Source organism: Somniosus microcephalus, chromosome 8, assembly GCF_052327205.1.
Source record: "Somniosus microcephalus isolate GS21.2 chromosome 8, FLI_Smic_1.0, whole genome shotgun sequence".
Classification (NCBI taxonomy): Eukaryota; Metazoa; Chordata; class Chondrichthyes; order Squaliformes; family Somniosidae; genus Somniosus; species Somniosus microcephalus.
The window spans coordinates 132,746,551-132,768,969 of NC_140994.1; the positions used below are offsets into that span (position 1 = coordinate 132,746,551).

Here is a 22,419-nt window from a genome sequence, read left to right on the forward strand (position 1 = left end):
AGACCTTCAATTATGTGTTCCATCACTCTATGAAAGATTTCAGATGCAGATATTATCCCGAAAGGCATTCTGAGGAAACAATACCTGCCAAATGGTGTGTTGAAGGTACAGTATTTGGTGCTCTCTTCATCCAGTTTTAGTTGCCAAAATCCTTGTGCGGCATCGAGCTTTGTAAAGTATCTGGCACCTGACATTTCACTGGTGATTTCTTCTCGCTTGGGAATCTGGTAGTGTTCACGTTTTATGTTTGCATTTAAGTCCTTTGGATCCATGCATATTCTTAGATCATTGTTCTTTTTCTTTACACATACCATGGAGTTAACCCAGTCTGTTGGCTCTTCGACTTTCCTGATGACTCCTAGTGTGGTCATTCTGTCCAGTTCATTCTTGAGCCGGTCACGCAGGGGTGCTGGAACTCTTCGTGGAGCATGTACCACTGGCTGAGCATCCTGCTTTAGCTGGATCTTGTAAGTGAATGGTAGAACTCCAAATCCTTTGAACACATCCTGGAAATTATTCACTACAGAATCCACCGAGTCATCTGGTCTGCTTATGGCACAGTTTATACGGTAGACTCTTTTGACCAGTTCTAAGTCCTCACAAGCTTTGTCACCTAATAGTGAATCAAGCCTTTCAGCCACAACAGAAAACATTAGATGATGCACTTTGTCTTTGACTGTCACTTTAAGTCTGCATACACCTAAGCTATCTATTTTCTGTCCATTATAGTCCTTCAGTAGTACTGACTTTTTCTGTATTTTGGGCTTTTCTTTCATATTGTTAATGTCACTCATACTGATTAAGTTTGCTTTTGCCCCAGTGTCCAGTTTCAATGTAACTAATGCTCCATTTATCTGCAGTGGGATCATCCATTTGTCCTCTTTTACTGCATTAACTTTATGTTCAGCATTGTCTATTTCTGAGGGCTGCACATTTTCTGTATCTTTTTTGATATCGTCACATGACACCATTCCTACAAAAAATGTCTCACTTAAATCAGTGTCCTCAATCACATTAACTCGTTGCCCTTGCATCATTTTTACTTTTGAAAAGCATTGTTTGGCAAAGCGATTCTTTCCATTACACTTTGTGCACATTTTTCCAAACGCTGGGCATTGTCTTAACTGGTATTTGTAACCACAGCGTTTACAATTAAAAATTTCATCCTCCGATTGCTTTTCATTTCTGTTCTGCCCACGTTTCTTCCCCTTGTAGGACACAGCACCGACAGCAGCATTATCACTCATTACATTCGCATCATTATTGATTTCACTGAAAGTCTTCGCGTGATTTCGAGCTAGCTCGCTGACTTGGCATATTTTCACCGCATTTTCCAAATTTAGTTTGGTTTCTCTCAACAGACGTTCCCTGACTTTTTTATCATGAATACCAAACACAATCTGGTCACGAATCATGGATGCTTTGAGCTCAGAGAAATTACATGTCTGTGCTTTCAGTTTCTGATCAGTTATAAAGCTATCAAAAGTCTCATTTTGTTGCTGTGTCCGAGAACGGAAGATGTATCTTTCATACGTCTCATTCTTTTTGGGAGAACAATGTGCATCAAATTTCTGTAGCACATCGTCTAATTTGTCTCTGTTCTCCGCTGGATTAAATACAAATGTATTAAATACCTCTATTGCCTGTGGGCCTGCAACCGTAAGCAGCAACGCTATCTTCCTTGCGTCTGGCTTCGTACCGAATCCGATGGCTGCAATGTAGAGTTCGAATTGCTGTTTAAAAGTCTGCCAATTGTAGTCGATTTTTTCTGTGAGTTTCAAACGCTCTGGTGTCTTCAAATTCTCCATGTCGCTTTTCACAATTTTCAGCAGATCTTCACCACCCTGGTACCATGTTATGTTCATTAATAAATAGACATTCTTATTATGAACACAGCTAGCTTTTGCTAGTTATTTTTATTGAGCACATGTGGACTTGTACACCATCTTGTAAAGGCTTCCATCTTGACTGCTGCCTTGTGGGTAGCCTAGCCTCATGGGTAATGTAGTCTTAATATAATATATAGCTGGGTAGTGTAGTCTTATACATACAGCTATGTACAGCTCTACAGCTCCAACTAGTGTCCACTATAGAATGACGTGCTATTGATCACTACAGTTCCTTGGGTCTTAATCTGGCTCTTCCTCCTGCAGTACTCCCATGTTTACAGGGATTCCAATATCTGACTGGAAAACAAAGTTAGAATCAGCCATTGGAAGCAAAATGGGCAGATTAAAGAATGCATCAAGAAAAGCCAACGTGCAGGTCAAAACACACCTCAACAGCGGAGAACAAAAAATGCTCGTTGTACCAGACACATTTCAACCAAATGATTTATTTTTCATAGTTTTCCCTTCCCAAGCATGTCAAATCTCCCTGGTTGCTGGTGAATCTTCCTTTTGACCGGCGATCTTTGACTCCCATTCAAAATATTCCATTATTGTACAGATTTCCCAAATCAGTAAATTTTGCAGTATTCCATAAGCTTGCCAAGGTTTCCTTTAATACGTCAAAGGAAAGGGTTTATTGGGGTGGGGCGCGGGTGGGAATGGGGTTGGAGATGGAGTTGGACTTGCGAATTTCACCGAAAAATCTGGTTTGAAAAACTTAAAGGTTTAAGGTTTGGAGACCGGGGCTGAACATAGGATTAAAAAAATAAACAAATCTGGAACTGTTGGGTGAATGTCGTTCTGATTGGGATCTGTTCAGGTCTGAGCCAAGAACCTTCCCCGTGGACTTTCTACCTTAACCCGAGACAACAGTAGCTGGAGTTGGGGTGGGCGGGGGGCGGCTGTGTGGAGCTCAAAGTGGATCTTTGTCTTTTTTTAATTTAAGAGCAACCTGGATGAAAATGCCTCAATTTTGCAAATTATGAATGAAAATGATAATTACAATAGATTAGTGCATTCTATAACACTTTCATTAGAATCATGCGTCTCTCTGCTTTATTGTATTTATATACGAATGGTAGTTTTGCAATGTTGCTAAGTGGGAAGGAAGTCAGGGTCAACAGCCTGTGATAATGATTTTATTTTTTGCGATCAGACTCACCAATATGTTGCAATAGTCTCCATTTCGAAGTTTATTTTACAAAGGACCATTTCCTTTTTCAGGGCTGGATGTAATTGACGCTGAGGAATTAAAAGCTGGCGTGAGGCCCGTGTTATTGACTTTGAGTCACCTGACTTGGCGTCTTGTTTCCATGGTTGCAGAGCAGGAAGTTTTTTAATACAAAAGCAAAATACTGCGGATGCTGGAAATCTGAAATAACACCAGAAAACGCTGGAAACACTCAGCAGGCCAGGCAGCATCCGTGAAGAGAGAAACAGAGTTAACGTTTCAGGTCTGGGACCCTTCATCGGGAAGTTTTTAAAACTGTGCAGCTATCTATGTTTTTGCGCTGTTGAGTCGGGGCTGTTGGCCTCTTATCCCATCATCTGACACAGGGGAGTGGGTTGGAGTGAGACCAGTTCCACAGAGGGAGAGCCAGCACTCTCTGCTGTGTGTGCTTCCGAGCTTGGCTAAGCAGCTGAAGTGACTTCAAAGAGATTTTTCTGCGATGTCCCTTGTGAGACTAAGCTGGGGCAGAAGAGTTCTAAGATGTTACTGAGCTAGAACCCAAACCAGAGACATCACACGGATCATCCGGCTCTCTTGATTGCTCGCCGTGCGTCCCTTTTGTAGATCTGACCCAAGATGTCTATGCAGAAGCATCTGACAGTCCCAGACTGCCACAACCGTTCAGTGAGTGCCCTGGGATATCATTTGGCTCGAAGAGAGTTTCTGACCGGCTTTGAGGGTAAGAGTGCTAAGCAGGTTACTGCTGTAAATCTCAATATTTTAAATCACTCGTAGCACAGGTTGCAAAAAAAAATGTACTTACATTTATTTAGTGCCCTTCATGACCCAAAGTGCTTCACAGCCAATGATTAATGTTTTGAAGTGCAATGACTGTGTAATATAGACAAACGTGACAACAGGTGTACAAGGTCCCAAAACCAGTAATGAGGTGAATCACCAGTTAATCCATTTTAGTGCTTTTGATTGAGAAATATTAGCCAGGACGGCCACCATGCTCTTCTTTGAATAGTGCCATAGGATCAAACTGAACAAGCAGATGCAGTCTCAGTTTAACATCTTATCCAGATTTCAGCACCTCCAGGAGTGCAGCATTCCCTCAGTACTGCACTGAAGCATCAACCTAGAACCCATGAACCTCTGACTCAGAGGCAAGAGTGCCACCCACTGTGCCAAGCTGACAATTGGGATATTTTAACAGAGTGTTCGTCATTATATGGCTGCTTATAAAGAAAGAAAGACTTGCATTTATATAGCGCCTTTTATGACCATCAGAAGTCTCAAAGCACTTTACAGCCAATCAAGTGCTTTTTGGAGTGTAGTCACTGTTGTAATGTGGGAAACGCGGCAGCCAACTTGCACTCAGCAAGCTCCCACAAACAGCAACGTGATAATGACCAGATAATCTGTTTTATTATGTGGATTGAGGGATAAATATTGACCAGAACACCGGGGATAACTCCCCATCTCTTCTTTGAAATAGTGCCTTGGGATCTTTTACGTCCACCTGAGAGAGCAGACAGGGCCTCGGTTTAACGTCTCATCTGAAAGACGGCAACTCCAATAGTGCAGCACTCCCTCAGCACTGCACTGGAGTATCAGCCTAGATTTATGTGTTCAAGTCCCTGGAGTGGAACTTGAACCGACAACCTTCTGACTCAGAGACAAGACTGAGCCACAGCTGACACAAAGTAAATTGCAAGTCTTCCTTGGACTGAGCTGAGATGTCATCTCATCCGCTGTTTACCATCTCACCCTCTGTTTACCATCTCACCCACCATTTATCATTGATTTAGTCACACAGTACAGCACAGAGGAGAACAAAGAATTCTGACTGTGTCCTGTAGAAAATAGGCGGGGGGGGGGTACTGGGGTTCTTGTCTCTGGCCAGTCAGAAGTATCTGAGCTGCTCCAGAGCCCCGTGTGGCTTCGAATTCCTCCCCTTTTTCTGGTTCTGACCGCCGGACTTATTTCAGTAGTGATGTAGACAAAACGAGACTCATGGTTGGGTGCAAAGAAGACCAGTATTTATTGAAAATAAGAATAAATTGAAAATAATGATGAATACAGCACACCTTTGCTTAATACAACACACCTTTGCTTAATATAACACACCTTTGCTTAATACAGTACACCTTTGCTTAATACAGCACACTTTTGCTTAATACAGCACACCTTTGCTTAATACAGTACACCTTTGCTTAATGCACACTTTTGCTTATTACAGCACACTTTTACTTAATAGGGGAGGAGAAACGGACACATCGAGGGAAAATTGACTAAAATTACAATTTAACAAAATCCCCCTTTAATTCCCACCCCTAATACCTATCTAGGTTGCCTTGTACAGGGCCAGAAAGTTTTATGCTCACCAGTAAATGCCTGCTCCATGCCCCTGCGGTCTGTCTTGGATTCTTCACCACCCCGAAGTAGAGATACCCCAGTAATTCAAAAGTAACTGCTGGTATTCCACTTCTTTGGGCAGGCTGTTGAGCTGTTCCCCTTTGTAGGCAGGGCACGGAGGCGAGGCAGCAGAGAGAGAGAATGGCTTCCTGAGGGGCTATCTTTATACCTCATTGGGAGCCATTGTCTTCGCGCCCAAATCTGGATGTATCTGGGCTATACAAAAGGGATCGATCTGTCCCCATTGACTGTAATGGGTTTGAATGTGTTACCCATTCATTTTAACTGGTTTGCGACCAGTTTGAAATGTCCCACTGAACCCTTAAGTGTTCAGTCAACAGCACTCAAGTGGTTTGTAAACAATCCATTGTCCTGTGGTCACCGCCCAACCGCAACTGATTGACAGCTTTAAGTACTTAAGCCCTTGAGTCAACATTGTAGAGGGCTTATAAACAAACAACCCTTTGTCCTGTGAGTGAAACTTCCTAAACTGCAGTTGATTGACAGTTTCAAGTACTTCAACAAATTCACACAGGCTGGTATTTTTTTCAAATCCTTTGTCAGCCAGCGATGGGAGAGGCTGTCTTTGTCTTCTGCCATGAGGCCTGACAGCCATTTTGATACCCTGGGTTTTTAAGTTATATTCCACCCAGGTTTTCTTTAATCAAAAATAATCTTCAGGGGCTGTAGAAATTTTCTGAAATTCTTGCGAACCTTACAGTCCTTGGTACACCACTTTACCAGTTTAGCCAAACAATCAAAGGGAATGTTCCATCTGTTGATGAGGTTCTGGAAAGAGAAAGAAAAGGTGAGCGGAGTGTCAACTTGCTTCAGCCGGTCAGAAGGTTGTGGGCTGAAGCCCCAATGCCAGAACTTGAGTTTACAATCTAGGCTGGCACTCCGTACTGCTGCATTGTTGGAGATGTTGTCCTTCAGAAGAGATGTTAAACTGAGGTTGTGTCTACATCTCAGACAGAGGCTAAAGCAGTAATGGGTTAGACATCCTGGAAAGGCCAAAGATCTTTCTTTATCTGGGCCTGTCATGTAAAGCTGTTGTCCACATCTTAAGTTTGAAGTTATTTAATCCATAGTTGACGTGAATTTCTTGGGTTTGCCTTATTGATCTCAGCTGGGCTAGTAGTTAGGTGCAACAGTTGGCCTCAGCACCCCCAGGCAAAGGCGGGGAGAAATCAGCTGAGATCAGAGAACGCAAGTGCAATGAGAACAGGATTGGACACGGCTTTATCCCAACCAACTGTTGACTAGCTTATCTACACTCAGGGATCGATTTGGTGGGAACAGTTAAACTAGCCGATCCTGGTTCACACCTGTCCTCAAATAGTGCCGGCAGGAATCTGGCAATGCCATGTTTAGCACCCGCACTGAGCAATCAGGAAGTCCACCCCTTCACTGTCTCTGCTTACCCACGAAGAAGTCCTGATGGAGCTGTGCCCACTAAAGGATTCACCAGCTGCAGGACAGGGGAACGGAAATAATGTGGAACATCGAAGAAACCACTGCTGCTGCTAATCACAATGAAGACTTAAGCCAGAGAATTTCAGGGGAAGAAATGCGACAAATAGAGGAATATAAAATTCCCCTCGCATCCTGTCCTCACCCCCACCCCAATAATAGCCACGGCTGTACAAAAACATCCAAAGAGGTGATGGGCAGAGAACTAGGGGGACTTTTTAACAAGAATGTACAATGGACTGGCAGTAACCCAGGTGAGATAAGCAACCTATTGAGGTACAAGCGTAAACACAGCTATCTCCTCTCATTTCAATCAAACAAGGTCAATTTAATGGGCTTCCTGACAGCACAGGACTTTAGTCACAGTGTTTGCGGAAAGACTATCGTCTAGTAACCGTTTGTTTTCGCAGTGATTACTCCCTTCTGCTTCATGCAGAGCAAGCTAACAGTCGAGGGAAAAGAAAGCAAAATGGCCAGCAGTAGAATAACCATTATGGGAAGGGGTGAGAAAAATAGCAAGGAACCCTAAACAATCCATTGAGGCCCATCCACCGAGAGCCTCTTCATCTGCTCCACAATGCCTCCCTACAGTGGTTGATATGTGCATGAAGATGGGGAAAATACTGCCATCCACACCTGCTGTCACATTCCTGCCCAGCGCAATGACACTCCTAGACGAGAGTAGTCTTTGTGTAGCCCCTGGCCATCCTACCGCAATTACCTTCATCTACTTCAACCATGGGACACTGCTGTTCCCAGTGTGTGAAACTGTGTCAGTAGTAGACTCATTGGGGTAGATCTTGTGCAATAGTGTACAACGGTTGATGGCGAGTTGGCAGCACGTTTTACACTTCTCCCCATTTTTATTTCTATTGACCGAAAAATTGGGACATAATATTAAATTTAGTGTTAAGCCATTCAGGAACAAACATCAGGAAGCACTTTTCCACACTAAGGGTACTTAGAAATCTGGAACACTATCCCTCAAAAGGCTGTGGATGCTGGGTCAATCTGTGCTTTCAACACTGAGATTGATAAATTTTTGTTAGGTAAGTGTATCGAGGGATAAGGAGCAAAGGCGGGTAAATGGAATTGACGTACAGTTCAGCCATGACCTAATTGAATGGTGGAACACGCTCGAGGGGCTGAATGGCCTACTCCTCTTCCCATGTAAAACTCTGGGAAAGGAATATGGAGCGTAATCATTGTGCTATGTTTGTTCAACGAACACTTCTCTCATGTCTTTGTTCAGATGGTGTTATTAAATGGTGGGATTTGGAGACTGGACAACTGACCTTTTCAGTCTTTGAACACACGGGTATGGTCACGCAGTTCTTGTATTGGGTTGAACCCAAGCTCCTTTTCTCAGCATCGAATGATGGGACTATCGTAGTGTGGACTGTCGGGGCCACCGTATTTGACCGGATTATGGTAAGAGCTGCATCCTGGGCCTTCCACCATCATCCTTGGATGTTTTTAATTGTTGTTATGACTTTTATTCCAAGTTTTCAAGAGGATTGGCTAAATTGACCCAGGTGAACAATGACGAAGAGTTCAAATTCCAGAGGTCACTATTAAAAATAAGGAAGTTAAGAATAAGGAGGAAAACTTTTGAAGTGTAGTCGCTGTAATGTAGGAAACGCGGCAGCCAATTTGTACACAGCAAGCTCCCACACACAGCAATGTGATAATGACTGTTTTAGTGATATTGGTTGAGGGATAAATATTGGCCAGGACACCAGGGAGAACTCCCCTGCTAAGCTATGAATACTGCCATGGATTATTTTACATCCACCTGAAAGAGGAGACGGCCTCAGATTAAGGTCTCGTCTGACAGATGGCATCTCTGGCAGGGGGGGCTTGGACCCATGAAATTTTGTCTCGGGCGAAGGTGCTACCACTGAGCCATGGCTAACATCTGAATGAATATTCATTAATAATTTGATTGGTGCACATCAATGTTCCCTTTAATTTTTTTGGGTGCCTCTTTAAGGGGCTACGCGGCCCATTCAAAACGTATGTGCGTTTTTCCTATTTTAAAGCCGGTGAGCTGGCTGCGCGCGAGCTGCAGAGCGCTGCATGGCCACAAAAGGAAACATTGGTGCAAATGTGTACTGATTTAAGATAGAAAGAACTTGCATGTACATAGCAAGTTTCATGTCCCCAGGATGTCCCAAAGCACTCAACAGTCAATGAATTACTTTTGAAGTGCAGTCACTGTTACACACAGCAAGGTTCCATAAACAGCAAACGAATGAGTAGTTTAGCGATGCAACCCCTGCTTCTGTTCACTTTGGCTTTCACTTCCAGTTAAACATGTCTATATTTTGCATGGCAATCAATCACCGGAGGCATCAGCTCATCTGCGGATTCAAAAACCAGCTCAGGGTCTTTGCTTTGGATGACAAGAAAGATTCTGGTCACTTGTTAGATTTGGAGAAGAGCTTCACTGTCCGCAGGCATAAGGACATTGTGTCATCTGTAGTCTGCCTTGATACACGGATATATTCTGTTGGGTGAGTACCTGTAAAACAAGGATAGATAAAGGCAATGAGTGTTTTGAGTATCTGATACCAATCATCTTGCTTAAGAGGCTTGAAGTCATAGCACGGCGAAATGTACAGAAGCAGAGTCTGCATTTGCCTGGTATGAAGTACACCCTCTCTCCTCATATTGAGACTCACCACCTACCCAAGCCCAGAGACCTTAAGCACAGGTTGACAAGAACCAGGGATCTCCCCGAGTGTGTTCAGTGACAACAACAACTTGCATTTATATAGCACCTTTAATGTAGTAAACTGTCCCAGGGCTTCACAGGCATGGAATCATTAGCAAGGATGACATTTATTGCCCATCCTTAGATCCCCTGAGAAAGTGATGGTGGACCTACACCTCGAAATGCCCGGTAGTCATGGTGCTCCCATGACGGTGTTGGGTAGGAAACTCAATGGTGATGACCCAGCGGTGATGAAGGAATGGCGATATATGTCCAAGCCAGGAGGGGCTGTGACTTGGAGCGGAACTCAGAGGTGACGGTGTTCCCATGACATTGCTGTTCTCCTGTAGTGTAACATGGCTTCTGACTAATTCAGGAGACTGTTCCTCCAGTGAATTAACAGCATTACATATGAAGCGATAGCTAGAGCGAATAGGGTGTTGGGGTGCATTTATAGGACAATTGACTGTAAGACAAAGCATACCGTTTTGCCTTTGGTCAGGCCTCAGTTAAAATACTGTGTCCAGTTTGGGTCTCCTCAAATGGTGGGTGTTATTGAGGCTTTGGAAAGGGTGCAGAGGAGAGCCACTGGATTGGATGTCGCTTCGCTGAATTCCTTCAAGCGAGAGCAGGACATGTTTCTGGCTGGGGCACCGATCACCTCATACAAAAAGTAGGCACTGCATAGAATTATCGGGGCCAGAGTGATCTCCTGGACTAGCTTTGATCACCCTTCTGGGGCGGAGAGCAATTTCCCAGATCTTCCCCCCAAATTGGCCAGGTTTTTATCTTTTTTCGCCTCTCCCAGGAGATCACATGGTTTGAGGGTGGGGGTTGGGGTCCCAGGAGATCCCGTGGTGTGAGGGTGGGGGTTGGGCTCCCAGGAGATCCCATGGTGTGAGGGTGGGGGTTGGGGTCCCAGGAGATCCCATGGTGTGAGGGTGGGGGTTGGGTTCCCAGGAGATCCCATGGTGTGAGGGTGGGGGTTGGGCTCCCAGGAGATCCCATGGTGTGAGGGTGGGGGTTGGGCTCCCAGGAGATCCCATGGTGTCATAGAGTCATAGAGTTTTACAGCACAGAAAGAGGCCCTTCGGCCCATCGTGTCTGCGCCGCCCATCCATCCCTGTCCAGTCTAATCCCATTTTCCAGCATTTGGTCCATAGCCTTGTATGCAATGGCATTTCAAGTGCTCATCCAAATGCTTCTGGAATGTTGTGAGGGTTCCTGCCTCTACCACCCTTTCAGGCAGTGAGTTCCAGCTTCCAACCACCCTCTGGGTGAAAAAGTTCCTCCTCAAATCCCCCCTAAATCTCCTGCCCCTTACCCTGAATCTGTGCCCCCTTGTTATTGACCCCCCTACTAAGGGGAAAAGTTCCTCTTTATCTACCCTATCTATGCCCCTCATCATTTTGTACACCTCAATCAGGTCCCCCCTCAGCCTCCTTTGCTCCAAGGAAAACAACCCCAGCCTGTAGAGTCTCTCTTCATAGCTAAGGCGCTCCATCCCAGGTAACATCCTGGTGAATCTTCTCTGCACCCTCTCCAGAGCAATCACATCCTTCCTATAGTGAGGCGACCAGAACTGCACACAGTACTCCAGCTGTGGCCTCACCAGCGTTTTGTACAGCTCCATCATAACCTCCCTACTCTTATATTCTATGCCTCTGCTAATGAAGGCAAGTATCCCATATGCCTTTTTAACCACCTTATCTACCTGCTCCGCTGCCTTCAGGGATCTATGTACATGTACACCAAGGTCCCTCTGACCCTCTGTACTTCCTAGGGCCCTACCACCCATTGTGTATTCCCTTGCCTTATTTGACCGTCCAAAATGCATCACCTCGCATTTTTCCGGGTTAAATTCCATTTGCCACTTTTCCGCCCATCTGACCAACCCGTTAATATCATCCTGTAGCCTGAGACTTTCCTCCTCGCAATTTACCACCCCACCAATTTTCGTGTCATCCGCGAACTTACTGATCATACCCTTTACATTCTCATCCAAATCGTTAATGTAGATCACAAACAGCAAGGGACCCAGCACCGATCCCTGAGGTACCCCACTGGACACAGGCTTCCAGTCACAAAAGCAACCTTCGACCATCACCCTCTGCCTCCTGCCACTCAGCCAGTTTAGGATCCAACGCGCCAAGGCCCCCTGGATCCCATGGGCTCTTACCTTCTTGACCAGTCTCCTATGCGGGACTTTGTCAAAAGCTTTACTGAAGTCCATGTAAACCACATCCACAGCATTTCCCTCATCTACACAGCTAGTCACCCCCTCGAAAAATTCAATCAGATTGGTCAGACATGATTTACCCTTGACAAAACCATGCTGACTATCCCCGATTAATCCTTGCCTCTCCAAGTGGAGACTAATTCTGTCCCTCAGAATTTTTTCCAATAATTTCCCTACCACAGATGTTAGGCTCACTGGCCTGTAATTCCCTGGTTTATCCCTGCTACCCTTCTTGAATAATGGCACTACGTTAGCTGTTCTCCAGTCCTCTGGTACATCCCCTGTGGCCAGAGAGGTTCTGAAAATTTGTGTCAGAGCCCCCGCAATCTCCTCCCTTGCCTCACACAACAGCCTGGGATACATCTCGTCCGGGCCTGGGGATTTATCCACTTTTTGGCCTGCTAAAACCGCTAGTACCTCCTCCCTCTCGATGCTAATATGTTCAAGTATGTCACAGTCCCCTTGCCCGATTTCTATGCCTACATCATCTTTCTCCACAGTGAACACGGAGGCAAAAAATTCATTTAAAACCCCACCTACTTCTTCTGGCTCTACACACAGCTTGCCACTTTGGTCCCTAATGGGCCCTACCCTTTCCCTGGTTATCCTCTTGCCCTTAATATACTTATAAAACATCTTAGGATTTTCCTTTATCTTGCTCGCCAGTGTTATTTCATGGCCCCTCCTCGCCCTCCTAATTTCCTTTTTAAGTATGCCCCTGCACCTCTTATACTCCTCTAGGGCTTCCACCGTCTTTTGTCTTTTGTAACTGCCAAAAGCCCCCCTTTTTTTCCTAATGCATTTTTGTATGTCCTTTGTCATCCAAGGTTCCCTTTGCTTGTTGGTCCCACCCTTGACCCTTACAGGAACATGTTGGTGTTGTACTCTCTCTATTTCCCTTCTGAAAGCCTCCCACTGTTTTGATGTGGATTTTCCTATAAGTAGCTGCTCCCAGTCCACTTTGGCCAGATCCTGTCTTATCTTATTAAAATCTGCCTTCCCCCAATTTAGAACCCTTATTTCCGGGCCGTCTTTGTCTTTTTCCATGACCACCTTAAATCTCACCGAATTGTGGTCACTATCGCCAAAATGCTCTCCTACAGACACGTCCACCACCTGCCCGTCTCCATTCCATAGAATTAGGTCCAGCACCGCTCCCTCTCTTGTAGGACCTTCTACATGTTGGCTCAAAAAGCTTTCCTGAATGCACTTTAAGAATTTTTCACCCTCCAAGCCTTTCACACTCTGACTATCCCAATTTATATTGGGGAAGTTGAAATCCCCCACTATTATTACCCTATTATTTTCGCACTTCTCTGAGATTTGCCTGCATATCTGTTCCTCTATCTCCCCCTGGCTGTTTGGGGGCCTATAGTACACTCCCAGCAAGGTGCTTGCCCCCTTTTTGTTTTTAAGTTCTACCCATATGGCCTCATTAGAGGAACCCGCTAATATATCATCCCTCCTTACAGCAGTAATAGACTCCTTAATTAATATTGCAACACCCCCTCCCCTTTTACCCCCCCCTCTGTCTCGCCTGAAGATTCTATACCCCGGAATATTCAGCTGCCAGTCCTGACCCTCCCTCAACCATGTCTCCGTGATAGCCACAATATCGTACTCCCATGTGTTCATCAACAACTTCAGTTCATCCACCTTATTTGCAAGACTCCTTGCATTAAAATAAATGCATTCCAGCCCTGCCATATTCCCTTTTGCCTTCACATCTTTGCTCTGCCTTCCCTGCTGACTTGTTTTTTCCTCCGTATTTGGCTGTACCTCACCCCCTACTATAGCTCCACTCTGTATCCCATCCCCCTGCCGAGTTAGTTTAAACCCCCCCCAGCAGTGCTAGCAAACCTCCCCGCAAGGATATTGGTTCCCCTCTGGTTCAGGTGTAAACCGTCCGACTTGTACAAGTCCCACCTGCCCCAGAAGCAGACCCAGTGATCCAGGAAACTAAAGCCCTCCCTCCTGCACCATCCCTTCAGCCACGCATTCATCTGTTCTATCCTCCTATTCCTATACTCACTAGCACGTGGCACCGGGAGTAATCCAGAGATTACAACCTTTGAGGTCCTGCTCCTTAACCCTGCCCCTAGCTCCCTAAATTCTTGCTGCAGGACCTCATCCCTCTTTTTACCTATGTCGTTGGTACCAATGTGGACCACGACCTCCGGCTGTTCACCCTCCCCCTCCAGAATGCCCTGCAGCCGCTCAGTGACATCCTTGACCCTGGCACCAGGGAGGCAACAAACCATCCTGGATTCACGTCTACGGCCACAGAAACGCCTATCCGTTCCCCTTACTATAGAATCCCCTACCACTATTGCTCTCCCACTCTTTTCCCTCCCCTCCTGGGCAGCAGGAGCGCCCCCAGTGCCAGGAAGCTGGCTGCTGCTGCCTACCCCTGGTGGGTCATCCCCCCCAACAGTATCCAAAATGGTATACCTGTTTGAGAGGGGAATGGCCACAGGGGTTTTCTGCATTACCTGCCTACTTCTATTGCTCCGCCTGATGGTCACCCCTTTCCTTTCTTCCTGTGTAGCCCTTCCCTGCGGTGTGACCAACTCACTAAACGTGCTATCCACCAACTTCTCAGCCTCGTGAATGCTCCACAACCCATCCACCCGCAGCTCCAGCTCCTCAACGCGGTCTGTTAAAAGCTGCAGATGGATGCATTTCCTGCACACGTAGTCATCAGGGGCAGTGCCCCTGAATTCCCACATAGAGCAGGCGGAGCACATCACGGGGCTGGGCTCTCCTGGCATGACTTACCCCTTATTTAATTTAGATTAATTTACTATCACCAATTAAGGATATCTCTAAGGCGCTTGTGTAGTCTACCAACAGTACCTGCTACACCAGAAAAGACCCTAGTAACTATAAACTACAGAGTTAAAGTTTAAAAAAGAGAAATACTCACCAACCAATCACTTACCTGCTCCCCGGTGACGTCACACTCTAATTACTTTTTACCTCTCTCCCCGCTGTTGATTTGGTATGCCTCGGTGCTCGCGGGCTTTTAAGCCGGGCTCACCAACTCCTCTCCTCTGCTGCTCCTCCCCCGAGTGCTCTGGTCTCGGGCCTCGGTGCTCGCGGGCTTTTAAGCCAGGCTCACCAACTCCTCTCCTCTGCTGCTCCTCCCCCGAGTGCTCTGGTCTCGGGCCTCGGTGCTCGCGGGCTTTTAAGCCGGGCTCACCAACTCCTCTCCTCTGCTGCTCCTCCCCCGAGTGCTCTGGTCTCGGGCCTCGGTGCTCGCGGGCTTTTAAGCCGGGCTCACCAACTCCTCTCCTCTGCTGCTCCTCCCCCGAGTGCTCTGGTCTCGGGCCTCGGTGCTCGCGGGCTTTTAAGCCGGGCTCACCAACTCCTCTCCTCTGCTGCTCCTCCCCCGAGTGCTCTGGTCTCGGGCCTCGGTGCTCGCGGGCTTTTAAGCCGGGCTCACCAACTCCTCTCCTCTGCTGCTCCTCCCCCGAGTGCTCTGGTCTCGGGCCTCGGTGCTCGCGGGCTTTTAAGCCGGGCTCACCAACTCCTCTCCTCTGCTGCTCCTCCCCCGAGTGCTCTGGTCTCGGGCCTCGGTGCTCGCGGGCTTTTAAGCCGGGCTCACCAACTCCTCTCCTCTGCTGCTCCTCCCCCGAGTGCTCTGGTCTCGGGCCTCGGTGCTCGCGGGCTTTTAAGCCGGGCTCACCAACTCCTCTCCTCTGCTGCTCCTCCCCCGAGTGCTCTGGTCTCGGGCCTCGGTGCTCGCGGGCTTTTAAGCCGGGCTCACCAACTCCTCTCCTCTGCTGCTCCTCCCCCGAGTGCTCTGGTCTCGGGCCTCGGTGCTCGCGGGCTTTTAAGCCGGGCTCACCAACTCCTCTCCTCTGCTGCTCCTCCCCCGAGTACTCTGGTCTCGGGCCTCGGTGCTCGCGGGCTTTTAAGCCGGGCTCACCAACTCCTCTCCTCTGCTGCTCCTCCCCCGAGTGCTCTGGTCTCGGGCCTCGGTGCTCGCGGGCTTTTAAGCCGGGCTCACCAACTCCTCTCCTCTGCTGCTCCTCCCCCGAGTGCTCTGGTCTCGGGCCTCGGTGCTCGCGGGCTTTTAAGCCGGGCTCACCAACTCCTCTCCTCTGCTGCTCCTCCCCCGAGTGCTCTGGTCTCGGGCCTCGGTGCTCGCGGGCTTTTAAGCCGGGCTCACCAACTCCTCTCCTCTGCTGCTCCTCCCCCGAGTGCTCTGGTCTCGGGCCTCGGTGCTCGCGGGCTTTTAAGCCGGGCTCACCAACTCCTCTCCTCTGCTGCTCCTCCCCCGAGTGCTCTGGTGTGAGGGTGGGGGTTGGGCTCCCAGGAGATCCCATGGTGTGAGGTTGGGGGTTGGGCTCCCAGGAGATCCCATGGTGTGAGGGTGGGGGTTGGGCTCCCAGGAGATCCCATGGTGTGAGGGTGGGGGTTGGGCTCCCAGGAGATCCCATGGTTTGAGGGTGGGGGTTGGGCTCCCAGGAGATCCCATGGTTTGAGGGTGGGGGTTGGGCTCCCAGGAGATCCCATGGTTTGAGGGTGGGAGTTGGGCTCCCAGGAGATCCCATGGTGTGAGGGTGGGGGTTGGGCTCCCAGGAGATCCCATGGTTTGAGGGTGGGGGTTGGGCTCCCAGGAGATCCCATGGTTTGAGGTTGGGGGTTGGGCTCCCAGGAGATCCCATGGTGTGAGGGTGGGGGTTGGGGTCCCAGGAGATCCCATGGTTTGAGGGTGGGGGTTGGGGTCCCAGGAGATCCCATGGTGTGAGGGTGGGGGTTGGGGTGGAGAGTGTGGGACAGGCTGGATGGACCAGAGGGTCTTTTTCTGTCCATCATTGTTCATATGTACATATTATGTTTTGAAGCTAAGCTTTGGTCAAATATTAAATGACCAACAGGGCTCTTAATTTGAAGTCAAGTTGCTGTTTTGGTTATAAGCTCATGCAGAGTGAATTGGAAGTACATCATTTCATCGAGCAATATTCTAGTCAAATGCAAACGGTCCATAAAAAGAAGCATGCACAGGAAGAGGAAATACCACCATGACACTACAGAACCTAGTAGTGTGGGCAGAAGAGTAAAGATATATCGAGATAATCAGAGTGAAGTGGGACTGTTTAGGGTCAACACTGCCATTAAAATACCAGGCAAAAGAAGTTGATAAATAACTGGGCATTTGATCAAAAGAAAGAACTTAAATTTAAATCACATCTTAACCCCAGGGGTGATCTTTCGAGGTGTTGAAAATGTTGAAAGTATTCGATAGAGTAGATACGGATAAACTATTTACACTGGTGGGGGAATCAAGAACAAGGGAACATAATCTTAAAATTAGAGCTAGCCATTCAGAATTGATATCAGGAAGCATTTCTTCACACAAAGCACCCTTTCCCCCAACAGGCTGTGGGTGCTGGGGTTCAATTGGAACTTTCAAGACTGAGATCAATAGATTTGTTATAGGTAAGGTTATCAAGCAATCTAGAGCAAATGCGAGTAAATGGATTTGAGGTGCAGATCACCTATGATCTGATTGAATGTCGGAACGGTATAGAGGGGCTGAATGGCCTCCTCCTGTTCCTATGTTCCCCCACCCCTCCCTGTAAAGCTAAAGGAAGCTGGGGTAAGGTGACAGAGGCACTGAGAGTGGGCCAATTATCTCAAATAAAGGTTTTTTTTTTCACGCTCGGACTGACAAACATTTCCACTTCTCTTGTTTGACCAGGTATGACAAGAAACTCATCATTTATAACACCAGCTCATATCCGAACAGCAAAACTCTGCAGGTTGTTTACTGCAACCCAAGTGCTCACGATGCAGGAATCACGAATCTAATGGTCGTCCAGGAATACGAGAGCACAAGGTAAGGGCTGCAGTGAAACCTCACTGCTGAAAGCCGCAGAGTGTGCCTCCTGATTGCTAATATTTTAGTTTGGGATATCTCAAAAAACATAAGATTTGGGCTGAGAAATTCGGCCGTGCAGTCTCCGTTTTTCAGGCACTAAACAGCATCCTAAGCCTCCAATGTGGCGGGCAGGAAGTGTACACTCATTGCAAGCCGGAAGTGCGCCACCCACCATCTTGGTAAAGGCCATAAAATCAGTGTGCAGTGCCCAATATTCAACTTTTACAGGAGGCCGAAAGTCCTCCCCAGTAGAGGAATTACTATCATGCATGATGAATGAAGAGGTGCGGAAGACACTTTTAGGGGCTCTGACAATCATCGGCTGATGACAATGATTTTGTCTCTCAAACCCTTTTTAATACTTCATCATCGCTGGGTCAAAACACGAGAACTCCTGCCTAACAACATTGTGGGACTACCTTCACCACACGGACCTCAGTGGTTCAAGAAGAAGGCCCACTCCCACCTTCTCGAGGGCACCTAGGGATGGCCAATAAATGCTGACCTTGTCAGCGATGCCCATTTCCCAAGAATGATTGAAAAATTTGTAGGAAATGGGGAAGACTGAGTGAGGTGAGGATTTTCGTAGGATGGTAAAAGGATGGTGTTATTTGGACTGACTTTACAATGTTGCCATGTTTGTCCACACAGATATTAACATTTAACTTTAACGAGCTCTCTCAACCCAATACAGGCTGGTGACTGGCTCCTTTGATAAAAGTGTGAAAGTCTGGTCGCAGGATGGACAGCTGATCCTGAAACTCCCACACTTTGCCGGGTTTATAAGCAGCCTCTGCTTTGTGCCCTGCGTGAACTCTGTCTGGATCTGCAGTGGCGTTTTGTCCCCTTCCATCTTTGATCCAAGCTCTGGAGAGATTGTGAGTGTGCCCATTCCTTTCCTCGTTGGAATAATTCAGGGACTTGTGGAGAATTTCCAACTGATGGGACCATCACTGTTGATTTTGTAGACCACCTTTCTCCCTCCCTCCTCCTCTTCCCCTAAAGGCACAGACTCTTTCTGGGGTATCGGGGACCCTCCAATTCCTCTCTCAAGTGGCCTAGGCTGCAAACGTTGGCAGTTATTCAACTATGGGCGGCATCACAGCCAAGCCCCATCTGTCTTCCTCCAGCATGCACACACATACATTTTCTAGCAGGAAGAAAGAAAGAACTTGCATTTATATAGAGCCTTTCACATCCTCAGGATGTCCCAAAGAACTTCACAGCCAATGAAGTACTTTTGACACTGTTGTTTTGTAGTAAAACGCAGCAGCCAATTTGCATACGGCAAGGTCCCGCAAACCACAATTATTTTCAGTGTTGTCGATTGAGGGATAAATATTGGCCAGGACCCCTGCTCTTCATTGAAATAGTGTCATGGAATCGATGACAGGCAGACAGGGCCTCAGTTTAACATCTCATCCAAAAGGACGGCACCTCCGGCAGTGCAGCGCTCCCTCAGCACTGCGCTGGAGAGTCAGCCTAGATTATGTGCTCAAGTTCTGGAGTGGGACTTGAACCCACAACTCCACTCAGCCAAGCTGACATTTCAATAGGGTTGCCAACCCACCACGATTATCCTGGAGTCTCCAACAATTTAAGATTAATCTGTGCTGGGAGCAGCTCAAGAGAAAAATCATAGGGGGCATTAAAAAAATGGTATGCTTTTTTCATTTTCGTTGAACACTTAAATTTATTAGCCATAAAAATATCAGAGATGGGGGGGTGGAGTCTGTTTGACTGACAGTCAAGAATCATTCAATCGGGTTATGAAGAGTCTGTTTGCTTTCCAATTGGCGTGGGAACGGTGGGGGTGCCTTGAGGCTGGGCGACCAATGGCAGGAGCGTGAGGTCGGGAGGCGGGGGGCTGGAGGTCATGTCATGAAACCTCCAGGAATACGTCCAGCCAGAGATGGCAACCTTACATTTCAAGGGGGCTTGTAATAAGCAAGGGGGAGTCTGCCTGTTTATGCCCTTCCTAGGCTGGGGGTTGAGCCCAATTGCACCACTGCCACCCTAACAGCACAAACTGGGGCCTACCAGCCTGTACGGGTTAGTACAGGAAACTTTGTGATATCTGGCACCGACGGGACCGGCGTGTTACCGATCTATCAAAACTGCCGGACATACAAAGTTAATGTTGAAGCATACGGAGGTTTTCATCTCCGTATCTGACAACAAACACTGTTGCTTAGTAACAGCTTCTAAAGAGTCGGCTGCAGCTGCAAGTGTCTCTAGCTGAAGCTGTTGCTATAGCTACAGACCTTGTAGTGGCTGACTGGGAAAAAAAAAGAACGAGATCTAAAAAAACTTACAGAAAACGGCTCCTGAGTTTTGCCGTTAGATCGAGTATACCGGACATACAACCTCCGGATAAACCAAAGTTTCCTGTACCATCCTCTTACCTACTGGGTCTCTAAGGGAAACCTTCCACTGTTCACAGCTCTCCTGTGACCATTATTATATTCAATTTTGAAGTAAAATAATTTTAACTCTTGGGTAGGTGAGCTACCCGTTAAATAGGCAAGAAACTGCGGGGTGAAATCCATCTTAGGAGGTTGCGCAAAATGTGCGATAGCAAATTGGCTGCCTGTTTTATCCTCTGCCTGATTATTTTTTTGCCATTGAAGTCAATTGAAAAGAAAATCAGGCAGAGTGTAAAACGGGCAGCAGCTTCGCTCTCGCCTGTTTTGCACTACCTCCCAAGATGGATTTCACCCCCTGCATGTGAGGAAAAATCATAGAATCAGACAGCACAGAAGGAGACCATTCGGCCCATCGTGCCTGTACCGGCTCTTTGAAAGAGCGATCCAATTAGTCCCACTACCCAGCTCTTTCCCCAGAGGCCTGCAAATTTCTCCTTGTCAAATATTTATCCAATTCTTTTATAAAAGTCACTTCTGAATCTGCTTCCACCATCCTTTCAGGCAGTGTACCCCAGATCATAACAATTCACTGTGTAAAAAAAAAAATCTCTTAATCTCCCCCCTGGATTTTTTGCCAATTACCTTAAATCCGTGTCCTCTGGTTACCGACCCTCCTGCCAGTGGAAACAGTTTCTCCTTATTTACTCTATCAAAACCCCTCATCATTTTGAAAACCTCTATTAAAACTCCCATTAACCTGCTCTGCTCTAAGGAGAAAAATCCTAGTTTCTCCAATCTCAACACATAACTGAAGTCCCTCATCCCTGGCACCATTCTAGTAAATATCCTCTGCACCTTCTCTGAGGCCTTAACATTCTTCCTAAAGTGTGGTGCCCAGAATTGGACGTGATACAGGGAAGAGGAAGGACCCGTAAGAGAGGTGGTGCACTGTGGCCGCGCAGCCACATGGACGGAGGGCCGTGCTTCACTCCTGTGATTCCCTAACTCTGCTAAGTCCATGATCACAGCTGTGCTGCCATTGGGAAACTCTGAGTAGAGGCCAGTTGAGAGAGGGAACGCAGGAGAGAATCCTTTCCAAACTGCGCTCTCACACCACCTCATGGTAAACATTTGATTTATCAACTCGGCCCACTGCTTCAATCCTATAAATCGTATACATCCTACCCTCCTCGTCATGTAGCCTAATAAATTATATCACCGGCCCTCAATTCTCTCCCCTCCCCCTTCATTGACTCATTTGGTAGCACGCTCACCGGTGGCTCAAAAGATTCTGTACCAGGACTTGAGGAAATCATCCAGGCAGACACTCTGGTATGTTAATAAGGAAGCGCTGCACTGTTGGAGGTAATGTCCTTTGAATGAGATGTTAAACCAAGGCCCCGCCTGCCTCTTCAATTAGATATAAAAGATCCCATGGCACTATTCAAAGAGGAGCAGAGGAGTTCTTCCCCGGTATCCTGGCCAATATTCATCCCTCAACCTACATCACTAAAAACAGATTATCGGCTCATTCAGCCATCGTTGCTGTTTGTGGGATCTTACGGAATGCAAAATAGCTCCTGCATTTGGGTACATAGCAGCATTGGTTGCATTTCAAAAGTGAAGTGCTTTGGGATGCTTCTGTGAGATGTGATAAGGTGGTATATAAAGAAGTAACGGAGAAGGTTAGAGGTTAGTGCAGTTGATGTTGTGTATATGGACTTTCAATAGGCATTTCACGAAGTACCACTTGTTAGCAAAATTAAATCCCATGGGATTAAAGGGACAGTGGCAGTGTGGATTGGCTAAGGGACAGAAAGCAGAGGTGAATGGTTATTTTTCAAACTGAAGGGAAGTATAAAGTGGTGTTCCCCAGGGGTCGGTATTAGGACCACTGCTGTTTTTCACAGAATCACAGAATCACCACAGTGCAGATAGAGGCCATTTCGGCCCATCGAGCCTGCACCGACACATATCCCACCCTATCCCCGTAACCCCACGTATTTAACCCCCTAACACTAAGGGTCAATTTATCATAGCCAAATCAACCTAACCCACACATCTTTGGACTGTGGGAGGAAACCGGAGCACCCGGAGGAAACCCACGCAAACACGGGGAGAATGTGCAAACTCCACACAGACAGTCGCCCGAGGCCGGATTCGAACCCGGGTCCCTGGCGCTGTGAGGCAACAGTGCTAACCACTATGCCACCGTGATATATATTAATGACCTGGACTTGGGTATACAGGGAAT

At 47.2% G+C, this 22,419-nt stretch overlaps 1 protein-coding gene across 1 annotated transcript in view; it reads left to right on the top strand.

Annotated features, from left to right (window-relative positions):
- Positions 1-3,155: 3,155 nt before the first annotated feature.
- LOC147113801 (uncharacterized) overlaps positions 3,156-22,419 on the top strand; it is an 80,946-nt gene continuing 61,682 nt past the window's right edge. The window contains exons 1-5 of the mRNA XM_085996165.1: positions 3,156-3,799; positions 8,207-8,385; positions 9,265-9,470; positions 17,620-17,757; positions 18,494-18,677. Of these exons, the coding sequence (XP_085852291.1) occupies positions 3,697-3,799; positions 8,207-8,385; positions 9,265-9,470; positions 17,620-17,757; positions 18,494-18,677 (810 nt within the window). The 5' untranslated portion in view covers positions 3,156-3,696. The remainder of the gene's footprint in view (positions 3,800-8,206; positions 8,386-9,264; positions 9,471-17,619; positions 17,758-18,493; positions 18,678-22,419) is intronic.